Below are 16056 nucleotides of genomic sequence, written 5' to 3' on the forward strand. Positions count from 1 at the left end.
GTCGCCCACTGTAACTAAGCAGGGCTGCGCCCGGTCAGTACCTGGATGGGAGACCACATGGGAAAACTAGGTTGCTGCCGGAAGTGGTGTTAGTGAGGCCAGCAAGGGGCGCCCAACCTGCGGTCTGTGTGGGTCCTATTGCCCCAGTATAGTGACGGGGACGCATTACTGCTCAGTGAGCGCCGTCTTTCAGATGAGATCTCTGTGGTCGTTAAAAATCCCAGGATGCCCTTCGACAAAGAGTAGGGGTTTAACCATGGCATCCTGGCCAAATCTGCCCAATGGCCTCTGTCCATCATGGCCTCCTAACCATCCCCATATTCCAATTGGCTTCATCTCTGTCTCCTCTCCACCAATCAGCTAATGTGTGGTGTGCGGTCTGGCACAAAATGGCTGCCGTCGCGTCATCCAGGTGGATGCTGCATACTGGTGGTGGATGAGGAGATTCCACTCCATTGTGTAAAGCGCTTTGAGCGCCCAGAAAAGCGCTATATAAATGTAAGGAATTATTATTATTATTATTATTCAACCAACTAGGCCTAGCAGTAGAAGCTAAAAAAAATTTGCCCCTAAGGGCGCACTTACACAATGCTATCTGAAACATGCCCAGGCGCGTTTCCTGATTTGTTTGAGAAGTGCGAGAGCTCTGAATCTTGCTCAGGCATGGTTTAGTTGGCCTGCCCTGGCCCGGTTGGAAGAGGTGTGGCAGAGCGCATACGAATAGTGTCCTGAGATGTGGCTGGGCGCTTCTGGTGTGTGACCCCTTTAAGTATGTTTGTGAGGCTGCAGAGAAAGCCACAAGATGGCTATGGATAAAGTGGGCTGATCCATGGATGATGGCTACTGGGGTCTGATCAACCTCAGCTGGGTCACCTGGGTGAGGATGTCTGATGTTGAAAGACCCGAAACACCCTATGACCCCAGGATACATCCCTGACGATGCGTCCCAGTGCATCTAAATGATGTATCTTGGACTCTAGTGACGAGGCCTGTGGCTGCAGATGTTCTGAAGATATTCTGATCTAATTTTGATCACTGTTTCTGTCAAATTTTTATTAAAAATGACCTGATTATCTTGTAAAACACTGTTCTACTAGCCTGGTATAGCAAAGACTAAATTATTATTTCAGAAAAAAAAGTGCTCATAAATTGTTTTCTAATTATGATCTCCACTGATCTATGGAAAGAGAAAAACAATTATTGGATTTATACAGTCACAGCTGAGTCTCATATTGATGGGAATCCTTCAACATCATATGGCTCCCAAAATGGACTTATTACATTGAGTACTACAACGTATTAATCAAATCACATTCTGTAGCTGCCATCGTCTTAGCTGGTGGGAAAGTGTTCAAGCGCAGACCTGATCCCTTTGAGCCAGATTAGATGAGTAAATGCTGTGTAATTCTGTTTACAGGATTAATATTGCGATGAATGCACGGGATGGGACCAGATATCATCCAGTCTCTCCTCTGGGCCTCAATTATGAGGCTAGTTTAATATTCTGCGATTTTAAAACGAATAGTTTTATGGGCACTCCTGCTGGTTCAGTATGAATGATTATAACAGACTGAATGAATAAATGGATCAATACAGCGTCTGGTATGGGATTTGATTATTATGAAGACCTCTTTTGATTTTTATGATTATAAAATGTTTAAATTAGCAAGACTGGGTATCCCTTGGTTTGTGCACCAAAACTAGGCCAGTTACGTGCGTAATTATTCATAACATTATCATTAATTTAAACAGTAAACATCTACTTAAATGCATTTAAAAGCATCTGGTTTTGGGACAGGACTACTTTCTCTTGTCAGTCCACTCAAGCGCTGATGTCGGAGGTGATTGCTATCAGAACGCTGGGAAATAAAAAAGTAACATAAAAGCAAACGCGCATGAAGGTTGTGCTACATAATTCATGCACCGCTCCTTTTAGAAACGGCAAATTCATCAGGACAATGACGTTTGACAGAGGAGCCGCTGTCTCCGTTCACCTTGCTCCGTTCAACATCCTCTCCCATCCGAAAAAACAGCAAAGTACGATTAAAGATACACAGTGCACCGCAGACTGATGTTCAGACCACTTTGAGTAAAAGCCGATCTATCAGGAGCACCTCACGTTACTGTACTGGTAAAGACTGGTAATGTTTATCAGGATGCCAATATATGCACTCAAATTGGCCTGTCGAGTTTCTGCTTGTGGCCTGGGCAGCTTTTGCAAGAAAAACACCAGCAGTTATGACTGCTGAAGTTATGAAAAAAAAAAGTTGCATATACATTTGAAGTCAGAATTATTATTATAATTGAAATATTGGAGCGATAAAAAGACAATATATTTTTTTTTTATTTCCTGACATTAAAATAAGATCCTTCCCATTTTGAGGCCCACCACAATGTGACATAGGAGTGCGGTTTCCCTACCCACTGAATTCACTGACAGCCGTGTATTAACATGTCTTCGCAATAACGCATATAATCATATCAACAAGACAGGACTTGCGCAAAGCAACTGGGATTAAAAGATCTGTTCAGCACCCTGTGATCATCAATCATCATCAAATGTGATCAAAAATGAGTCTTACAAGTTTAAAACACTTTTAAAACAGTGAATGTTCGTAATAAAGAAGGTAAAAATCACTTTAATTCATCACCATAGCTGCATGTTAGTACAATTATAAAAGAAGAAGCTTCAATCCCGGTTTGTGGACATTAAATCAGATCTATTTTGAGATCATCAACATAACAGATATCCAGACATCTTTGGATATTAGCATATATCTTGTCACATTTGCCATGCTAAAACAGAGCAAAGTTAAACGTGCACACTATGCGTGTGTGAGTCTGTGTGCATGAACTTTGTAACGGCGCTGTGTGAGACTCATCATTGCAGAAAGGCTTGAACTATCTCCATAACAAATACATCAAATAATCATTGGGAAAGTTATTGTTGTTTTTCCCACAAACATTACGTGGAATCTGCTTCCTTCATGGCTGAAGATGAAGACACACTCTGACAAGCATGTGGGAATGGTGGGCAGGGAGAACTACCTAATTTCTATTAAAGGCACAGGCCACAAAAACAGCTACATTGGGCTTTGAGCTGATAATACCAATATTCTAAAAGGTATAATAAATAATCTGATGGGTGTTTTGTTTTGAAACTTTACCAACACATTCTGGAGACACAAAAGACTCATCTTAAATCTTGAAAAAGGCAAGGCAAGGCAAGTTTATTTATATAGCACATTTCATACACAGTGGCAATTCAAAGTGCTTTACATAAACAAGAATAAAAAGGGGTAAAATAGGTGCCCTTTAAGCAAGTTTTTTTACTTAAAACAAGCACAAAAAAAAAAATCTGCCAATCGTGTAAGTAAAATAATCTCGTTTATAGAGTTTGTTTTGCTTTATTGGCATATTATATGTATATGTTATACACTGAAAATTTTCATTCGGTCTCCTTGTCCTTCAGTCTCCGAAAAAAGCACAGTGCAGTATGAGTACCCAGAGAGGCATCGGAGCGAAGGAGAGCACTACAACTTGAAATAAATGAACGATCACTTTGAAAGACCTTGGAAAGAAAATAAAACGCCACGGCAAGATCAGATTAAAAAGAGCACATTTGCAAGGAGAAACAGAAGTGCTATCCCATCAGTGGGCTTTTTTAGAGGGACTCAGACCACCTGGGCTCCGCTCTGGTCTATTCAAGCCGTCCTCTATACTTATTTTCTGTTCATTCTCCAACCGTCTTTCATCTTCCCTTCAGAGTCGGTGCTCCCTTCTCCTCTCCGCTCGCAGAATCTCACTCACACTACTTTATTATTAAAGCCTACTGTCTACAACCCCCGTGACACCACCAAAGACAATGAGCTATTCTGCTCTCTCGCTGTAATCAGAAGAACCAATAAAGAACAAGAGAATCAATGATGACCTCTGAACTGTTACCATTGGGTTTATAGACAAACAAATGCTGGCGACTTCAGTTTTTATGAATGTGGGCCTTGTTTTGTGCTTCTTTAATCTTACATGTCTATGTGTAGTACTTTTAAAGTACTCGGAAAGTAGTACTTGAAAAAAAAATTGTGGATTCAATATTTCAATTGAGTGTATCAATTCAAGTATTGGGCCTAGGGAATGCCATGATATTACAGCCCAAAACATCACTGATCCACGCCCATTCTTCACTCTGGGCCTGCTACAGTCTGGGTGGTACGCTTCTTTGGGGCTTCTCCACACCATAACTCTGCCAGATGTGGGAAAGACAGTAAAGGTGGACTCAGAGAACAATACATGTTTCACAATATCCACAGCCGAAGGTTTTTGCTGATGGCACCATTGAAACCAACGTTTGGCATTGGAGTGACCAAAGGTTTGGCTATAGCAGCCCAGCCAATATTGACCCTGTGGAGCTCTTGGTGAACAGTTTGGTGGAAACAGGAGAGTTGAGGTGCACCTAATATTTTATAATATTAAAATAGGTTTTATTTTTTGCATACACCTTTGAAATAGAGCCGCATTATTCTGGATAACCTGGCAAACAATTTTGCTTATTTTTTAAAATCCTGAACACAATTAAATCTATTCAGGCAGCGATAGGATAACGTGTTGTAGCATAGGTCAGATATTTGTAATCGCTTCTTACATTTTAATAACAATAGTGTTATATAAATAATTATTGGACAAATCGTTAAGCTTGGCATCGCGGACCTCCGTTGACTTTGCGCGCACTATATACTTTATACTTGACCCATTCGCCACTAAGATATTCTTTAAACAACAAGGGGCGGTCAAAAGACACTGTACTTCTCTGTTTATCTGTCTGATTTTACGGTCAAAGTTTTCGGAAATACGTCAAAAAGATTTTATAACAATTCAAGATTTTTTTTTAACTTAAACTTTGATGCATCACTTGCTTTTGTTCACATCTTGGACAGTTTTACCCATTACAGTTTATTAAAATATTAGTAACAACAGGCCATGAGTTGCTTTACAAATATATATTTTATATTATGGCAAAAAGCAAAAATAAAAATAAAAAAAGTACTAAGTAAAAAAAAAAAAGCAGTAGTAAAAATCTAAAGACTAAAGACTTTTATATATATAACCCAATCAACAAATCACACATTACTGTTGGGCTAGTTTGTCCTCAACTGATATGCTAAAAAGGCAATAATTGTCTTACATTCCTGACCATTATCACCAATAAAACCTAGAAAAACAGGGAATCAGTGTGTTGTAAACTATTAGGTTCAAATATTCTTTTCCAGTTATCAAAGAAATATATTGTGACATCATTTTAGTTTTGTAAATATTAAATTGTTTTTAATTCAATATTGTAATGTACACATCAGTGTAAAATCTGACTGGTGGAAAAACATTCTGTAATTGTGTATTAAAGCCACCTGGGTCTCCACTTTTGCCATGGCCTCTCTTTTTGATTTTAACAAACTTATCCTTCAAGTTTTTCTAAACTTTTTAACAAAAACTTCCCTCCTTTCCCACTACTGTTGCAATTTCTAGCCAGGAATTATTGGCCATCTATTTATCCCTAAGATCACGCATGGACGGATAATAAAGATGTCTGTACATTCGTACTGGTTTCAGACAAAATCTCTTTAAAGTGTTTCATATTTGACTCAAAACAAATGCTGCGCCATGCAAAGAGCTCGCACGAGACTCAAAAAAAAAAAAAAAATTTCATGCGGTCCACCAGACGAAATCAAGATCGAGCACACCCAAACTGAACTTCTGCAAACACAGCCGCGCACGCTCAAGCGAACTAGCAGATGCGTTGAGTATAAACAAGGCTTTACAGTCTATTGTTTATAGATGAAATGTGACAAGAATAAAAGCTAAAGACATTTTTCTTTATAGTATTTTCCTTTTTTTCTCTCCAAAAGAGTGTTGGAATCAGAACAGAGTATGGATAAAAACCAGATTTGATAATCTCTAAAAATTCAAATGATACCCAATTCTAGTTTTACATCAAAACAATTAAACTGGTTTCTCATGTGAGAGAGTATATTGATAACATCATAAACTTCCACATCTCTGATAATGAGATACTGTTAAAAATATGAACTTGCACTCACTGTGTTGGAAGGGCGAGGGTGCTTGGCTGGACTTTGGGTCTTCGTTTGGCAGATGTTCCCATCTGATTGGCTGAGCGTTTGAGTGACTGTTGGTTCAGAAGACTGGAGGCCAGACCTGCATGATACTGCAACTACAGAGAGGAAAAAAAAGAGATTTATTTACAAGTGCTGTCACGAATACCACATATTCATCTGATCACGATTAATCAATTTCATTTACACTACTTTCAGCATCTGCCCAATTCGTTACATGGCTATTATGTCAAAATTGATTCTCAAACATTGAACCGATTCAGAAACTAACAACAAAAATGTCCAAAGAAAATTCTACGGCTTTACAAAGAACAGCTAAACGTTTCGAATATAATCACCAGACTAATTGGGCTTTTAAGAATTGTTTACTCAAAGCAAAGCTCCAATCTTGTCTACAATCTGTTGTTCTGAGAGAAGCACACACAGTTGCTTGCATATCAATCCTCCGTCACGTTTTTCCTTGTGTTCTTTATGCCCACCTCCTCCCCCTCGCCTCCTGTCTTACTATGCTGAACGTAACATAGCGAGTGTAATATCTGTGGCTTTGATGCTGTAGTATCGCAGAAGCCTGTCATTAGCTCTTCCGCTCATGTGATGAAACCATGCGAAAGGTGTCCACTACCCAGAATGCACAGCGTTAAGACATTCAAGTCAGAAGAGATGTTAATGTGACAGAACTGCAGACGCCACCAACCTCATGCCACGGACATCAATCTGACATGCTTAATCAATATCTGGGTAGATGCATATTGGTAAAAGAAAGGGATCTAAGTGTCTTCATGGTTGGCTAAACAGGCTGAAAAATTATTTTGGTCACACTTTATTGTCATGGCCCGTTCATTAAAGTTAGCAGCATCAACAGATATTAAGCATACAGTCTAAAAATACTCAAATAGACCAACAAAATAAAGTGTTACCATATATAAATTTTTTTAACTGTTCAAATTGTGTAGTGACGATTGTTAAATTACACAAACCACAATTTTCTTTAAACGTCACTCGAAAAATGGCAATGCTTACAACGATAAACAGCTAGCAACCTGTGAAAATAAAGGGTGTATAAAAGTGTATCTATCTAACCTTTACTACAAGATAATAAATAATTACTTTTTTTAGTTACAATATATCAGTAAATTTATTACTCACAATATTTTATTAGACTCAAAAATGGATCGATCTTATTTATAGGGAATATTTTATAGTTTATTACACATTACAGGGTGGTAACTGTTTCTTTGATGCACCGCGAAGCAGACACAAACAAGTCAGTATTGGTTCAGTAATAATCATAACCAATTATTATGTCTATATGTCAATATCAATTATCCTATATGTTTTACATTGCAGTAGCTAACTATGGCGAGAGAGGACACTGCGAGTAATTAAAGCGCTTCAACTACTATCTAAAACATAATTAACGATTAACCATAAACAAACATTAATTAACGATAATCCAACGTTAATGTTAAACGATTAATTGCAGGTAAATGCATACAAAATAAAAGTCTGCATTTACATAAGTTTTATGTGTACCGTGTATAATAATTATTTAAATATGAAAGCATGCATACATTTTAATACAGGTAAAGGAATTGTGTGTGTGTGTGTGTGTGTGTGTGTGTGTGTGTGTGTGTGTGTGTGTGTGAGATCTATCTGTCTGTCTGTCTGTCTGTCTATCTATTTAATACAGATAAAGGAATTGTGTGTGTGTGTGTGTGTGTGTGTGTGTGTGATCTATCTATTTATCTATCTGTCTGTCTGTCTGTCTGTCTGTCTGTCTGTCTATCTATTTATATATCTATCTGTCTATCTATCTATCGGCACAATAAAATTATATAACAGTATCAAAATCATAACATATTAATATGTTAATATATATTAGAATATACATGTGGGCATTTATAAGAAATATAGACTGTACACAAGCATACAGTATATTATGCAACACAAACTTTCAGCTTTATATGTTATTAGTCACGATTAATACAGTTGAGTATGTTGCTTAAGACAAAACAAAAAATAAATAAAATAAATGATAAAATTGTGTTAGAATAAATATTATATTTGACGTTATTTTGCAATGTTGACTACCTTAATGATACATCTTTGAGCCAGGTGTAACATATGGGGACTCGACCGGGATGAGGTAAGTTGTTAGTGCTAGTGTGTGGATGCAAAACAAGACAAAGTTTCCCAGTACTGGGTTGTGGCCAGAAGGGTATCTGCTGTGTAAATCATATGCTGGAATAGTTGGCGGTTCATTTCACTGTGGCAACCCCCTCATAAATAAAAGACTAAGATGAAGGAAAATGAATGAATGAATGTATTTGGAAGACACAAAGGCGAGTAAATTATGACAGAATTGTCAATTTAGGTTAAACTTTTCTTTTAATTCTCAACAAACAGAGTTATTTGAGTCTTTTATTGAACATTTCTGCATGTCCTCTTATTGCAGAAAAAACAAGCATCGCAATATTGTGCTCTAAGCTAACCACCAGAAGGCTAACTTGATTATAGATAAACTATGTTCAATAACGAGTAGCTTATAGCTTAAAAAACTACACCTCCAAAGTATTTTCTACTGTACCACTGTTCTGGGCAGCCGGCTTGCTGGGAAATCTTAAGAAAATCAATAGTCCTGCAGCAACACGCAAGGCTGCTCGCAACACAAGCGGCGACAAAAGCGATCTCATCAGGTTTCGGGATTCATCGCCATGCTCTCCCACACAAACCGGCTCTTAAATTAGAGCCCGCATAGGCCCGTGCCTCATTAATTGCTATTAAAATATTCCTCCTATTGAGCTAATTAGCCATGTTGGAAGCAGCGGAGCGACGTTCGCGGAGTGAGAAGCAGACGGCACAGCACTCCCCCTGTTTAATTTGGCTGACCAAAGCAGCTGTGTTAACGGGGAATTATTTTAATTAACTGAATCTCCTTTTCGTAGCTAATGAGCCTACTTGGTAAGGGCCAGATCTTCTATGAGTGTAGTGTGTGTTGGAAAGCTGGGCTCCAGCTGTATGGAAAGCCCTTGCTAATAAATAAAAGGCCTACATAACAAGGTAAGGGGAGAAAAATAAAAACAACAAACAAGATGACAAGATGCTGTAAAGATGGCTCAGGCAACTTTGAATGTCAAGTGGCTTGAGGAATTTGGTGCATTAAAAACATCCACACCAATCACCGTTGGTTTAAAGATTGGTCTCTGGCAGCTGTGTAGGTTTGTTAGTGCTGCACAAAAACAAGAAATGAGAAAAGGCTAGTGCATGCAATGACAAGATGCTCTCTTGTTTAAATGTTCATAATATTCAAACATTTCAAGATAAATCTTTACATAATTCTAATGTGTTTGATTCATTTCAAACTGACAGTTCAAGCTGATTTACCCTAATAGTTCACAGACTTTCTACTTAAAAATAAATAAACAAAAATAAATAAATAAGTAAAATTATACATAATGTTACATGCCAGCATATATTGGTTGTCATTGGCTGTGTCCGAAATGGCATACTTCCATACTATATAGTACTGTAAAATCAGTATGCGAGCCGAGTAGTATGTCCGAATTCATAGAATTCGAAAATGCGAGAAGTACCCGGATGACCAATCCTGACACTGCCTTATGCTGACTGGTTCCTCAGTAACAACTTGGTCCCGGTCTCAGCCAATCAGATCACTCCAGCTCACTATATATTTTTTGTCTGCCAACAGTTTGTGAGTCTTTGCTGGCTCAACTTGTTAATGGTTTCTGTGCTTGTTGCTTGCTTGATTGAATCTGTGTTTATGTCCCCATTTTGTTCAGTTTTGTTGTGATATATTGTCTGTCTTATCCTTTATTTAAACGGTGTTGTCGTTTTGGTTTAGTCACTGTCTGTTCTTAACTGTGTAATCAATTATTCCCTTTCCTCATGTTTCCCTACAGAGGTTTGGTAGAAAGACTGGTAGGTAAGTAGGTCACGTGACATACTTTTCAACACATAGGTGTTTAACGGTCTAGAAAAGCACTAGGGAACGGGGTGAGCGCCAACCCGTGTATTTTTGGTTAAGCGGATAGTTTGTGTAATTTAGGCAAGACGTCTTGGACATTAAAGATTTATTTTTCACATTATTGTTTATTAGACTAGATTAGAGGGGATTTGACTAAGACTGTTTGGTTTAGATTGTGTCTTTGCTTTAGCACCACCCATAGCCAGTCTTTCTAATTTATGTTTTGTTTTGGTTGTGATTTGTAAATATTGTAAATAGCTCACTCACTGATCACCAACTTTAATAAATCACTTTGATTGCACAGCAATTCTTGTATGTGGTCATTACTTTGAGTACAATTTTCTTTGGGTGTTTGTTTAAACAAGATCCTTGGTCAAGTGTGCAGCCCCACTCCCCTAGATTGCCTAGGAGTTGTAACACATATGTATATATTTTTTCCATTTCTACTATATACAGTAGGGCTGCATGTTGGAAAATTGACACTGCAATATTTACCCCGATAGAAATTTACCACATGAGTTAGGCCCAATCCCAATTCTATTTCTGTACCCCTACTCCTTCTCCTTGGCCCTTGAAACAGAGTGTGAAGGGGAAGAGCTTCAAAATTTACCCCCTAAGAAACGGGACACCACTACAACACCTGCACACATCATCATACGTCAACGTGATCTCCTACTCTATATGAGATCAACGATCACGACTGCTGTAGTTATTACAGTTGTGTTATTTTTTTTTTTTGGTATTTAACTTCAGGAAATCACTGAAGGCAACAATATCATGTTATCATAACGATCTAATGTGCCAATAAGCTCATAACTGTACTGTGTGTATTTACACCCTGGCCATGTTCATCCATGTAAACACATGAAAACAACATTAACATTAAAGCGGACACTGTAAAAAGGTTATTAAGGTTATTAAGAGTATTCAAGTGTCATCAAGTGACTAAGTGTAGTGGGACTACTATAGCGTAGTTATTATTATTATTATGGATTATAGATAGCAGATCTTTAGGAGATTTTATTTTAGCATTTTTTTTTTTAATTTGTGTATCTCTTTACTTCCATGCGCAGCCATGCTGTCGCTGTAGAAGGTGTATTCTGGGAAATTTTCTTACCCCTTGGTTTCGAGTGTAGTCCTTAAAAATCTCTGTTTCAAGGGGTATCTAGCCTTTCCCCTTAGCTCTACGTCTTCAAACTAAAGAAAACTATGGTAAGGGGTAAGCGGAAAGGATTGGGCCTATGTCCATGTCACCCATCCCTTTTAGAAAGCCTTGGTGAGAATACAAAAACTCCTCCTCCGAAAAGAATATTAAAAAATCTTAATCATTTCAGATTACACATTCTTTCATGTTGAACATTCTTACTGAAATAAATTATGGAAGAAAGGTTGTAAATATTGTTACATGTTAACTGTAAGCAAATATCAAAAGACAAATACTAAACCCTGTCGAAATAAAAAGATCAAGATATTTTATGACATTTAGAGGACAGAATGAAACCAATCTTGTCCTCCTGCTGTGTTTCCTAACACAAAATTGTACAGCTAGAGTTACAAAGAAACCTAGAGTTTACAAAGAAAAAATAGAGAAAGAGAGAGAGAGCGAGAGAGAGAGCGAGAGAGAGAGAGAGAGAGAGAGAGAGAGAGAGAGAGAGAAGCACAGAACAAAAGAGAAGGAGGACAGCGGGGAATGAGTAGAAAACAGAGAGAGAGACACCGAGGACAAGACAGGCATTAGGCAGAATGCTGTCAGGCAGCTGAGTGTGTCATCACATTGGGGCAGATGAAGATTAAAGTGCGGGGTCAGAATCTGACTTGTGAGAGGATGCACGGGACAACCACACACAATCAATGTCACAGTCAAACGAAACAGAACAAGACAGCCTCTTTCACTGGAAGCAGACACAATCATGGAAGCACAGGAAAAGCATTGCACTGCCATATAGCACATTATCCGGACATAATCCAAGCTGAGACGGCTTGCAAATAATGTCTGTAAACGCACAATACAATACAAGAAAAAATGGAAAAGCTTTACTTGAAATATAAATAATGTGCTAAGAAAAGTGCATGACATTCTTTAGTACACAACATTTTATGTGCAATATTATATCAACAAATAAATGTTTTAAATATTTGGATCTAACATAAAAACAAAGCATCTCTAAAAGCATTAACTGTGCGGTAAAGGCTTAGAATAAAGTTAAGAGTGATTAAGGGTACTTTCACAACTGTGGTTCGGTTTATTTGGTCCAGACCAAGGGCAACAAATGATACATCGTAGCATTTTTTGCCGTTTTGGGTCCTTTTCCAAGCACACTGATTGCTTTGGTCTGAACCTGTTGAAAAGAACCAAAATGCAGTCATGTGACAAATTCCACATCACTCATTGGCCAGATGTTATTGAATTTAATTTCTAAATTGCTTTTCAATTGGTCATAATTAACGTGCGGAAAAATGCTAATGGAACTCCCCAAGTACACAAACTAGCAAACACAAAATATTGCATTTTACTATGGAGGGGCGACTGCGCTGGCTGACTGTATCCCTGGTCATGGTATAGTAAGTATGTATACATCACTAGACAAACTATACATTTCAAGAATAAATGTATAAATTTCAACGACTGTAAAACAATGTTTAAATCTATTGCACATCCCAAGGCGCATCGCAAGTCACTTAAGGAGGAGGCGTGAGTTAATTTTGCTGCACTGCGATTTGGTCATCTTCCGGAAATATTACCAACGATCCATCAGGTGATGTTTTTCCCTCTGTCAGATTGAAATTGTTGATAAAGTGCTGTCAACGTATATTTTTTTCTCCACATCTCATAATGCACAGAGCATCGGACTACGGCAGCTGGATTAGTCCAAAAGGGCGAAGTACTTTCAGCAGTTGAGTCTGTTCTAGTTCGGATCATGTTTTCACCACAAACGAACCGCTCCAGCGTTCGTTTGAAAGCGTACTGAGGCTACCTCTTCTCTGTACGTTTTTTTTGGTCTGCTTTTGGTGTGCACTCAAGTGGAATTGCTACATTCACACCTGCCCAAATGAGCCACACCAAGAGGGAAAACAAACTATAGTGCGATTCAATCGAACTAAATAAGGCAAGTGTGAGAACACCCTAGAAGTTATGAGAGTAAAAAAAATCCTTATGTTGATTTGTTTTTATTTTTATAAGATATGATTAAGTAATATGTCAAAAGCACAAATGAGAAACTGATTACTCATAGCATCAGCTTAACTAACAAGCAGTTAATATTGAGCGAGTTACATTTTAGACAAATATTTACTAAATATAGACTCTTCTTTTATGTTTTACCAGTAAAAATTTCCAAATAAAAGTGAAGAGCAAATATCTAGCTCACAGCAACAGTGTTGTGTTCCATTTATGACTTACTATGATTTTAAAATATATGATTTTTACATTTTTACATTATTTTCTTTGTAATTAAAAAAATGAATCCCTTGAATCATTCAGCAATCACAAAATAAAACAAATGGTTGCTAACAACTGCCAGTTTTTGAGTCTTTGTATAGATGTTGTGGTTCCAAAGCAACGTATCAGCACAAAAAAACATTCACATATTTTTGTATGGTATTTGACACTGTTATGATGCGACTATTCACTGATATATTTGGCAAAACTGCCAAGATTTAGAAGTGATACTGATATTTAAAGGTCTCATGAAGTGCTTTGAAATGTGCATTTCTATTCTGTGTTTGACGTAATAATCTCAACCAAAACCGGAAGAGAGGGTGGGCCATAGTGTAGCTCCTCCCCTTTCTATAAAACAGCCAGTAGCATTTTGCATTATACCGCTCTGCCAGTGAGAGTGGTTTAGCTTAAGTGCATCAAATGTGAAGCATCTTGAAGGGGGCGGGGCATGTCAGATACTAGAGAGCATTTGATTGGTCACGACTTGATGAGAAACTGAAGTATGAGGTGACGTGGAAAAAAAAAAACGCTGATGATCCATTTAGGCGGAAGTGACAAACAGCAACCTCTACATTTTTATATCAGTTTTACATATTGTAAATGCTTATTTTGTCACTGTTTTGGAGCACATAGTTTATACAATTCCTAAAAACTAACAATACTGATACGAACATCTAAAAAAAATTTAATTTCTTGACCAATATTTTAACACAGACTATTTCAACATTCATTGGCTGCAGTTTCTAGGCTAAATGAACACTACGGGGAAGTATGACACCAATATTTTAAGTTCCTTTTTATACTAAATTAAAAAGACATTTTTACATTATCCAACACCAATAAATTATTTTCATGGAGTTCTTTGCACAACACCAAATAAATATCATGAAACAACTAAACAGTCTATAATTTGTTATTTAATTTGTTTGCCTCAACAATCTATCTCCATATGTACAACTTTTTTGCAATGGTCAGTTTGCTCAGAAGCTCACCATGTACAGTACTGTACTAGAGATGCAGAGCACTCAGCTTCGGGTCCAGATTCACAAAAGAAATAAGAGCAATGTAAAATCAAGTTGAAACAATGTGGTCGCAGTGCTTTCTTTCCTCTTACGTTTGCTTTTGCTTATCAATACACTATTTATATGTTGGAGGCTGCACAATATATTGTTTCAGCATCAATATTGCAATGTACCCATTAGCAATAGTCACATTGCAACATATGCAATGTTGAGTCAGAATTATAGTTGATTAAGAGGCACATAATTGTGTTTAATTACTGTATTTTATATAGAATCTAAGTAATTTTATGCAAAAGTTTATAACATTTTGAATTTTTGTCCCGTTTCTAGTCCAATTATCTACAGTTCAAAGGCGAAAACATTACAAGATAATTTTACTTACCCCATTGGCAGATCATTTCACTGGTTTTAAGGAAAAACTCTTAATTGTGACATATTTCTTCTTAAGTTGAAAACAAAACAATATTTTCACTTGATCTAAGTATTTTTCGATATTTGGAATAGAAACGAGACAAAGAATATTATTTTTTGCATTGTGATTATTCAATTTCGGAACATGAATACTGTAATGAAAATCGTCAAATAGTGCTATTCAAACTATCTTGTGAAACTGTATTCATGTCGCAAAATATAATCACAGAAAAATTAAATATCTCAATATCAAATTTTTCCAATATCCTGCAGCCCTAGTATGTTGTAAATACTAGGTTAGGTCAAGTCCCATCTTCTTGTGGGTTTATATCTAAAACAAAATGTACTCGAAGTAAAATATTTCTGTCACAAAAATGTAGATAGCGCCCTCAAGTGGATTTGTCATCTGAAACGTGCAATGAAAGTTAACGGTGACAAGTATTTGACGTTTCGCAAAAATGTATCATGCACATATTTCTAATAAACCTGTGCTGGATATTTCTTAATCTTAGTATCTATTAGCCTTAGTATCTATGATTTATCGTATTATGTCCATCTACATTCAAAAACTCATTTAATTCTTTAAAAGTCCTCTTAAAAATTATATTTTTAATGAGGCCAGGCCCATCCATCAGATTTCTGCAATGCTCAGACTGCACTGCATCATGCTTTTGCATTTAATATTGTGAGCAAAACCAGAAAACTCCTATGCAGAGGAAAAGTCTTGCATTATTCCATGCAACTAATTGCAGACGCCCATCAAACCCAATATCTATTCAAAGAAGCTTTGCAGAGGAGGGAACGGCAAAATCATGTAACGAATATTAAGTGCAAGTTGAAACAACCCTCTTTGATCATCCGCCGCTTACAACCCCGCACCCGAAAATGATGAAATGACTATTTGTATGAGTGAGTCTTTTTCTAAAACACCCAAAACTTTACACAGCCTTGAGGGGAAAATAGACTCAATTTGTTAAACTCAGTTCTGTTCACTTTTGAAAATTAGACTACGGGGAGAATGTACAAACAGACCACTTATAATCATTTTTTTTACTTTAACCAACAATATTAATT

At 37.2% G+C, this 16056-nt stretch overlaps 1 protein-coding gene across 4 annotated transcripts in view; it reads right to left on the bottom strand.

The window, feature by feature from the left end:
- The window catches only part of med27 (mediator complex subunit 27), a 129619-nt gene that overhangs the window by 62880 nt on the left and 50683 nt on the right, over positions 1–16056 (bottom strand). For all 4 annotated transcript variants that reach the window (XM_088651067.1, NM_200660.1, XM_087262957.1 and 1 more), the window contains 1 exon segment: positions 6093–6223. In XM_088651067.1, coding sequence (XP_088507193.1) covers positions 6093–6154 — 62 coding nt within the window. In that variant the 5' untranslated portion in view covers positions 6155–6223.

Source organism: Danio rerio, chromosome 8, assembly GCF_052040795.2.
Source record: "Danio rerio strain M-AB ecotype USA chromosome 8, GRCz13ab, whole genome shotgun sequence".
NCBI classification, from domain to species: domain Eukaryota; kingdom Metazoa; phylum Chordata; class Actinopteri; order Cypriniformes; family Danionidae; genus Danio; species Danio rerio.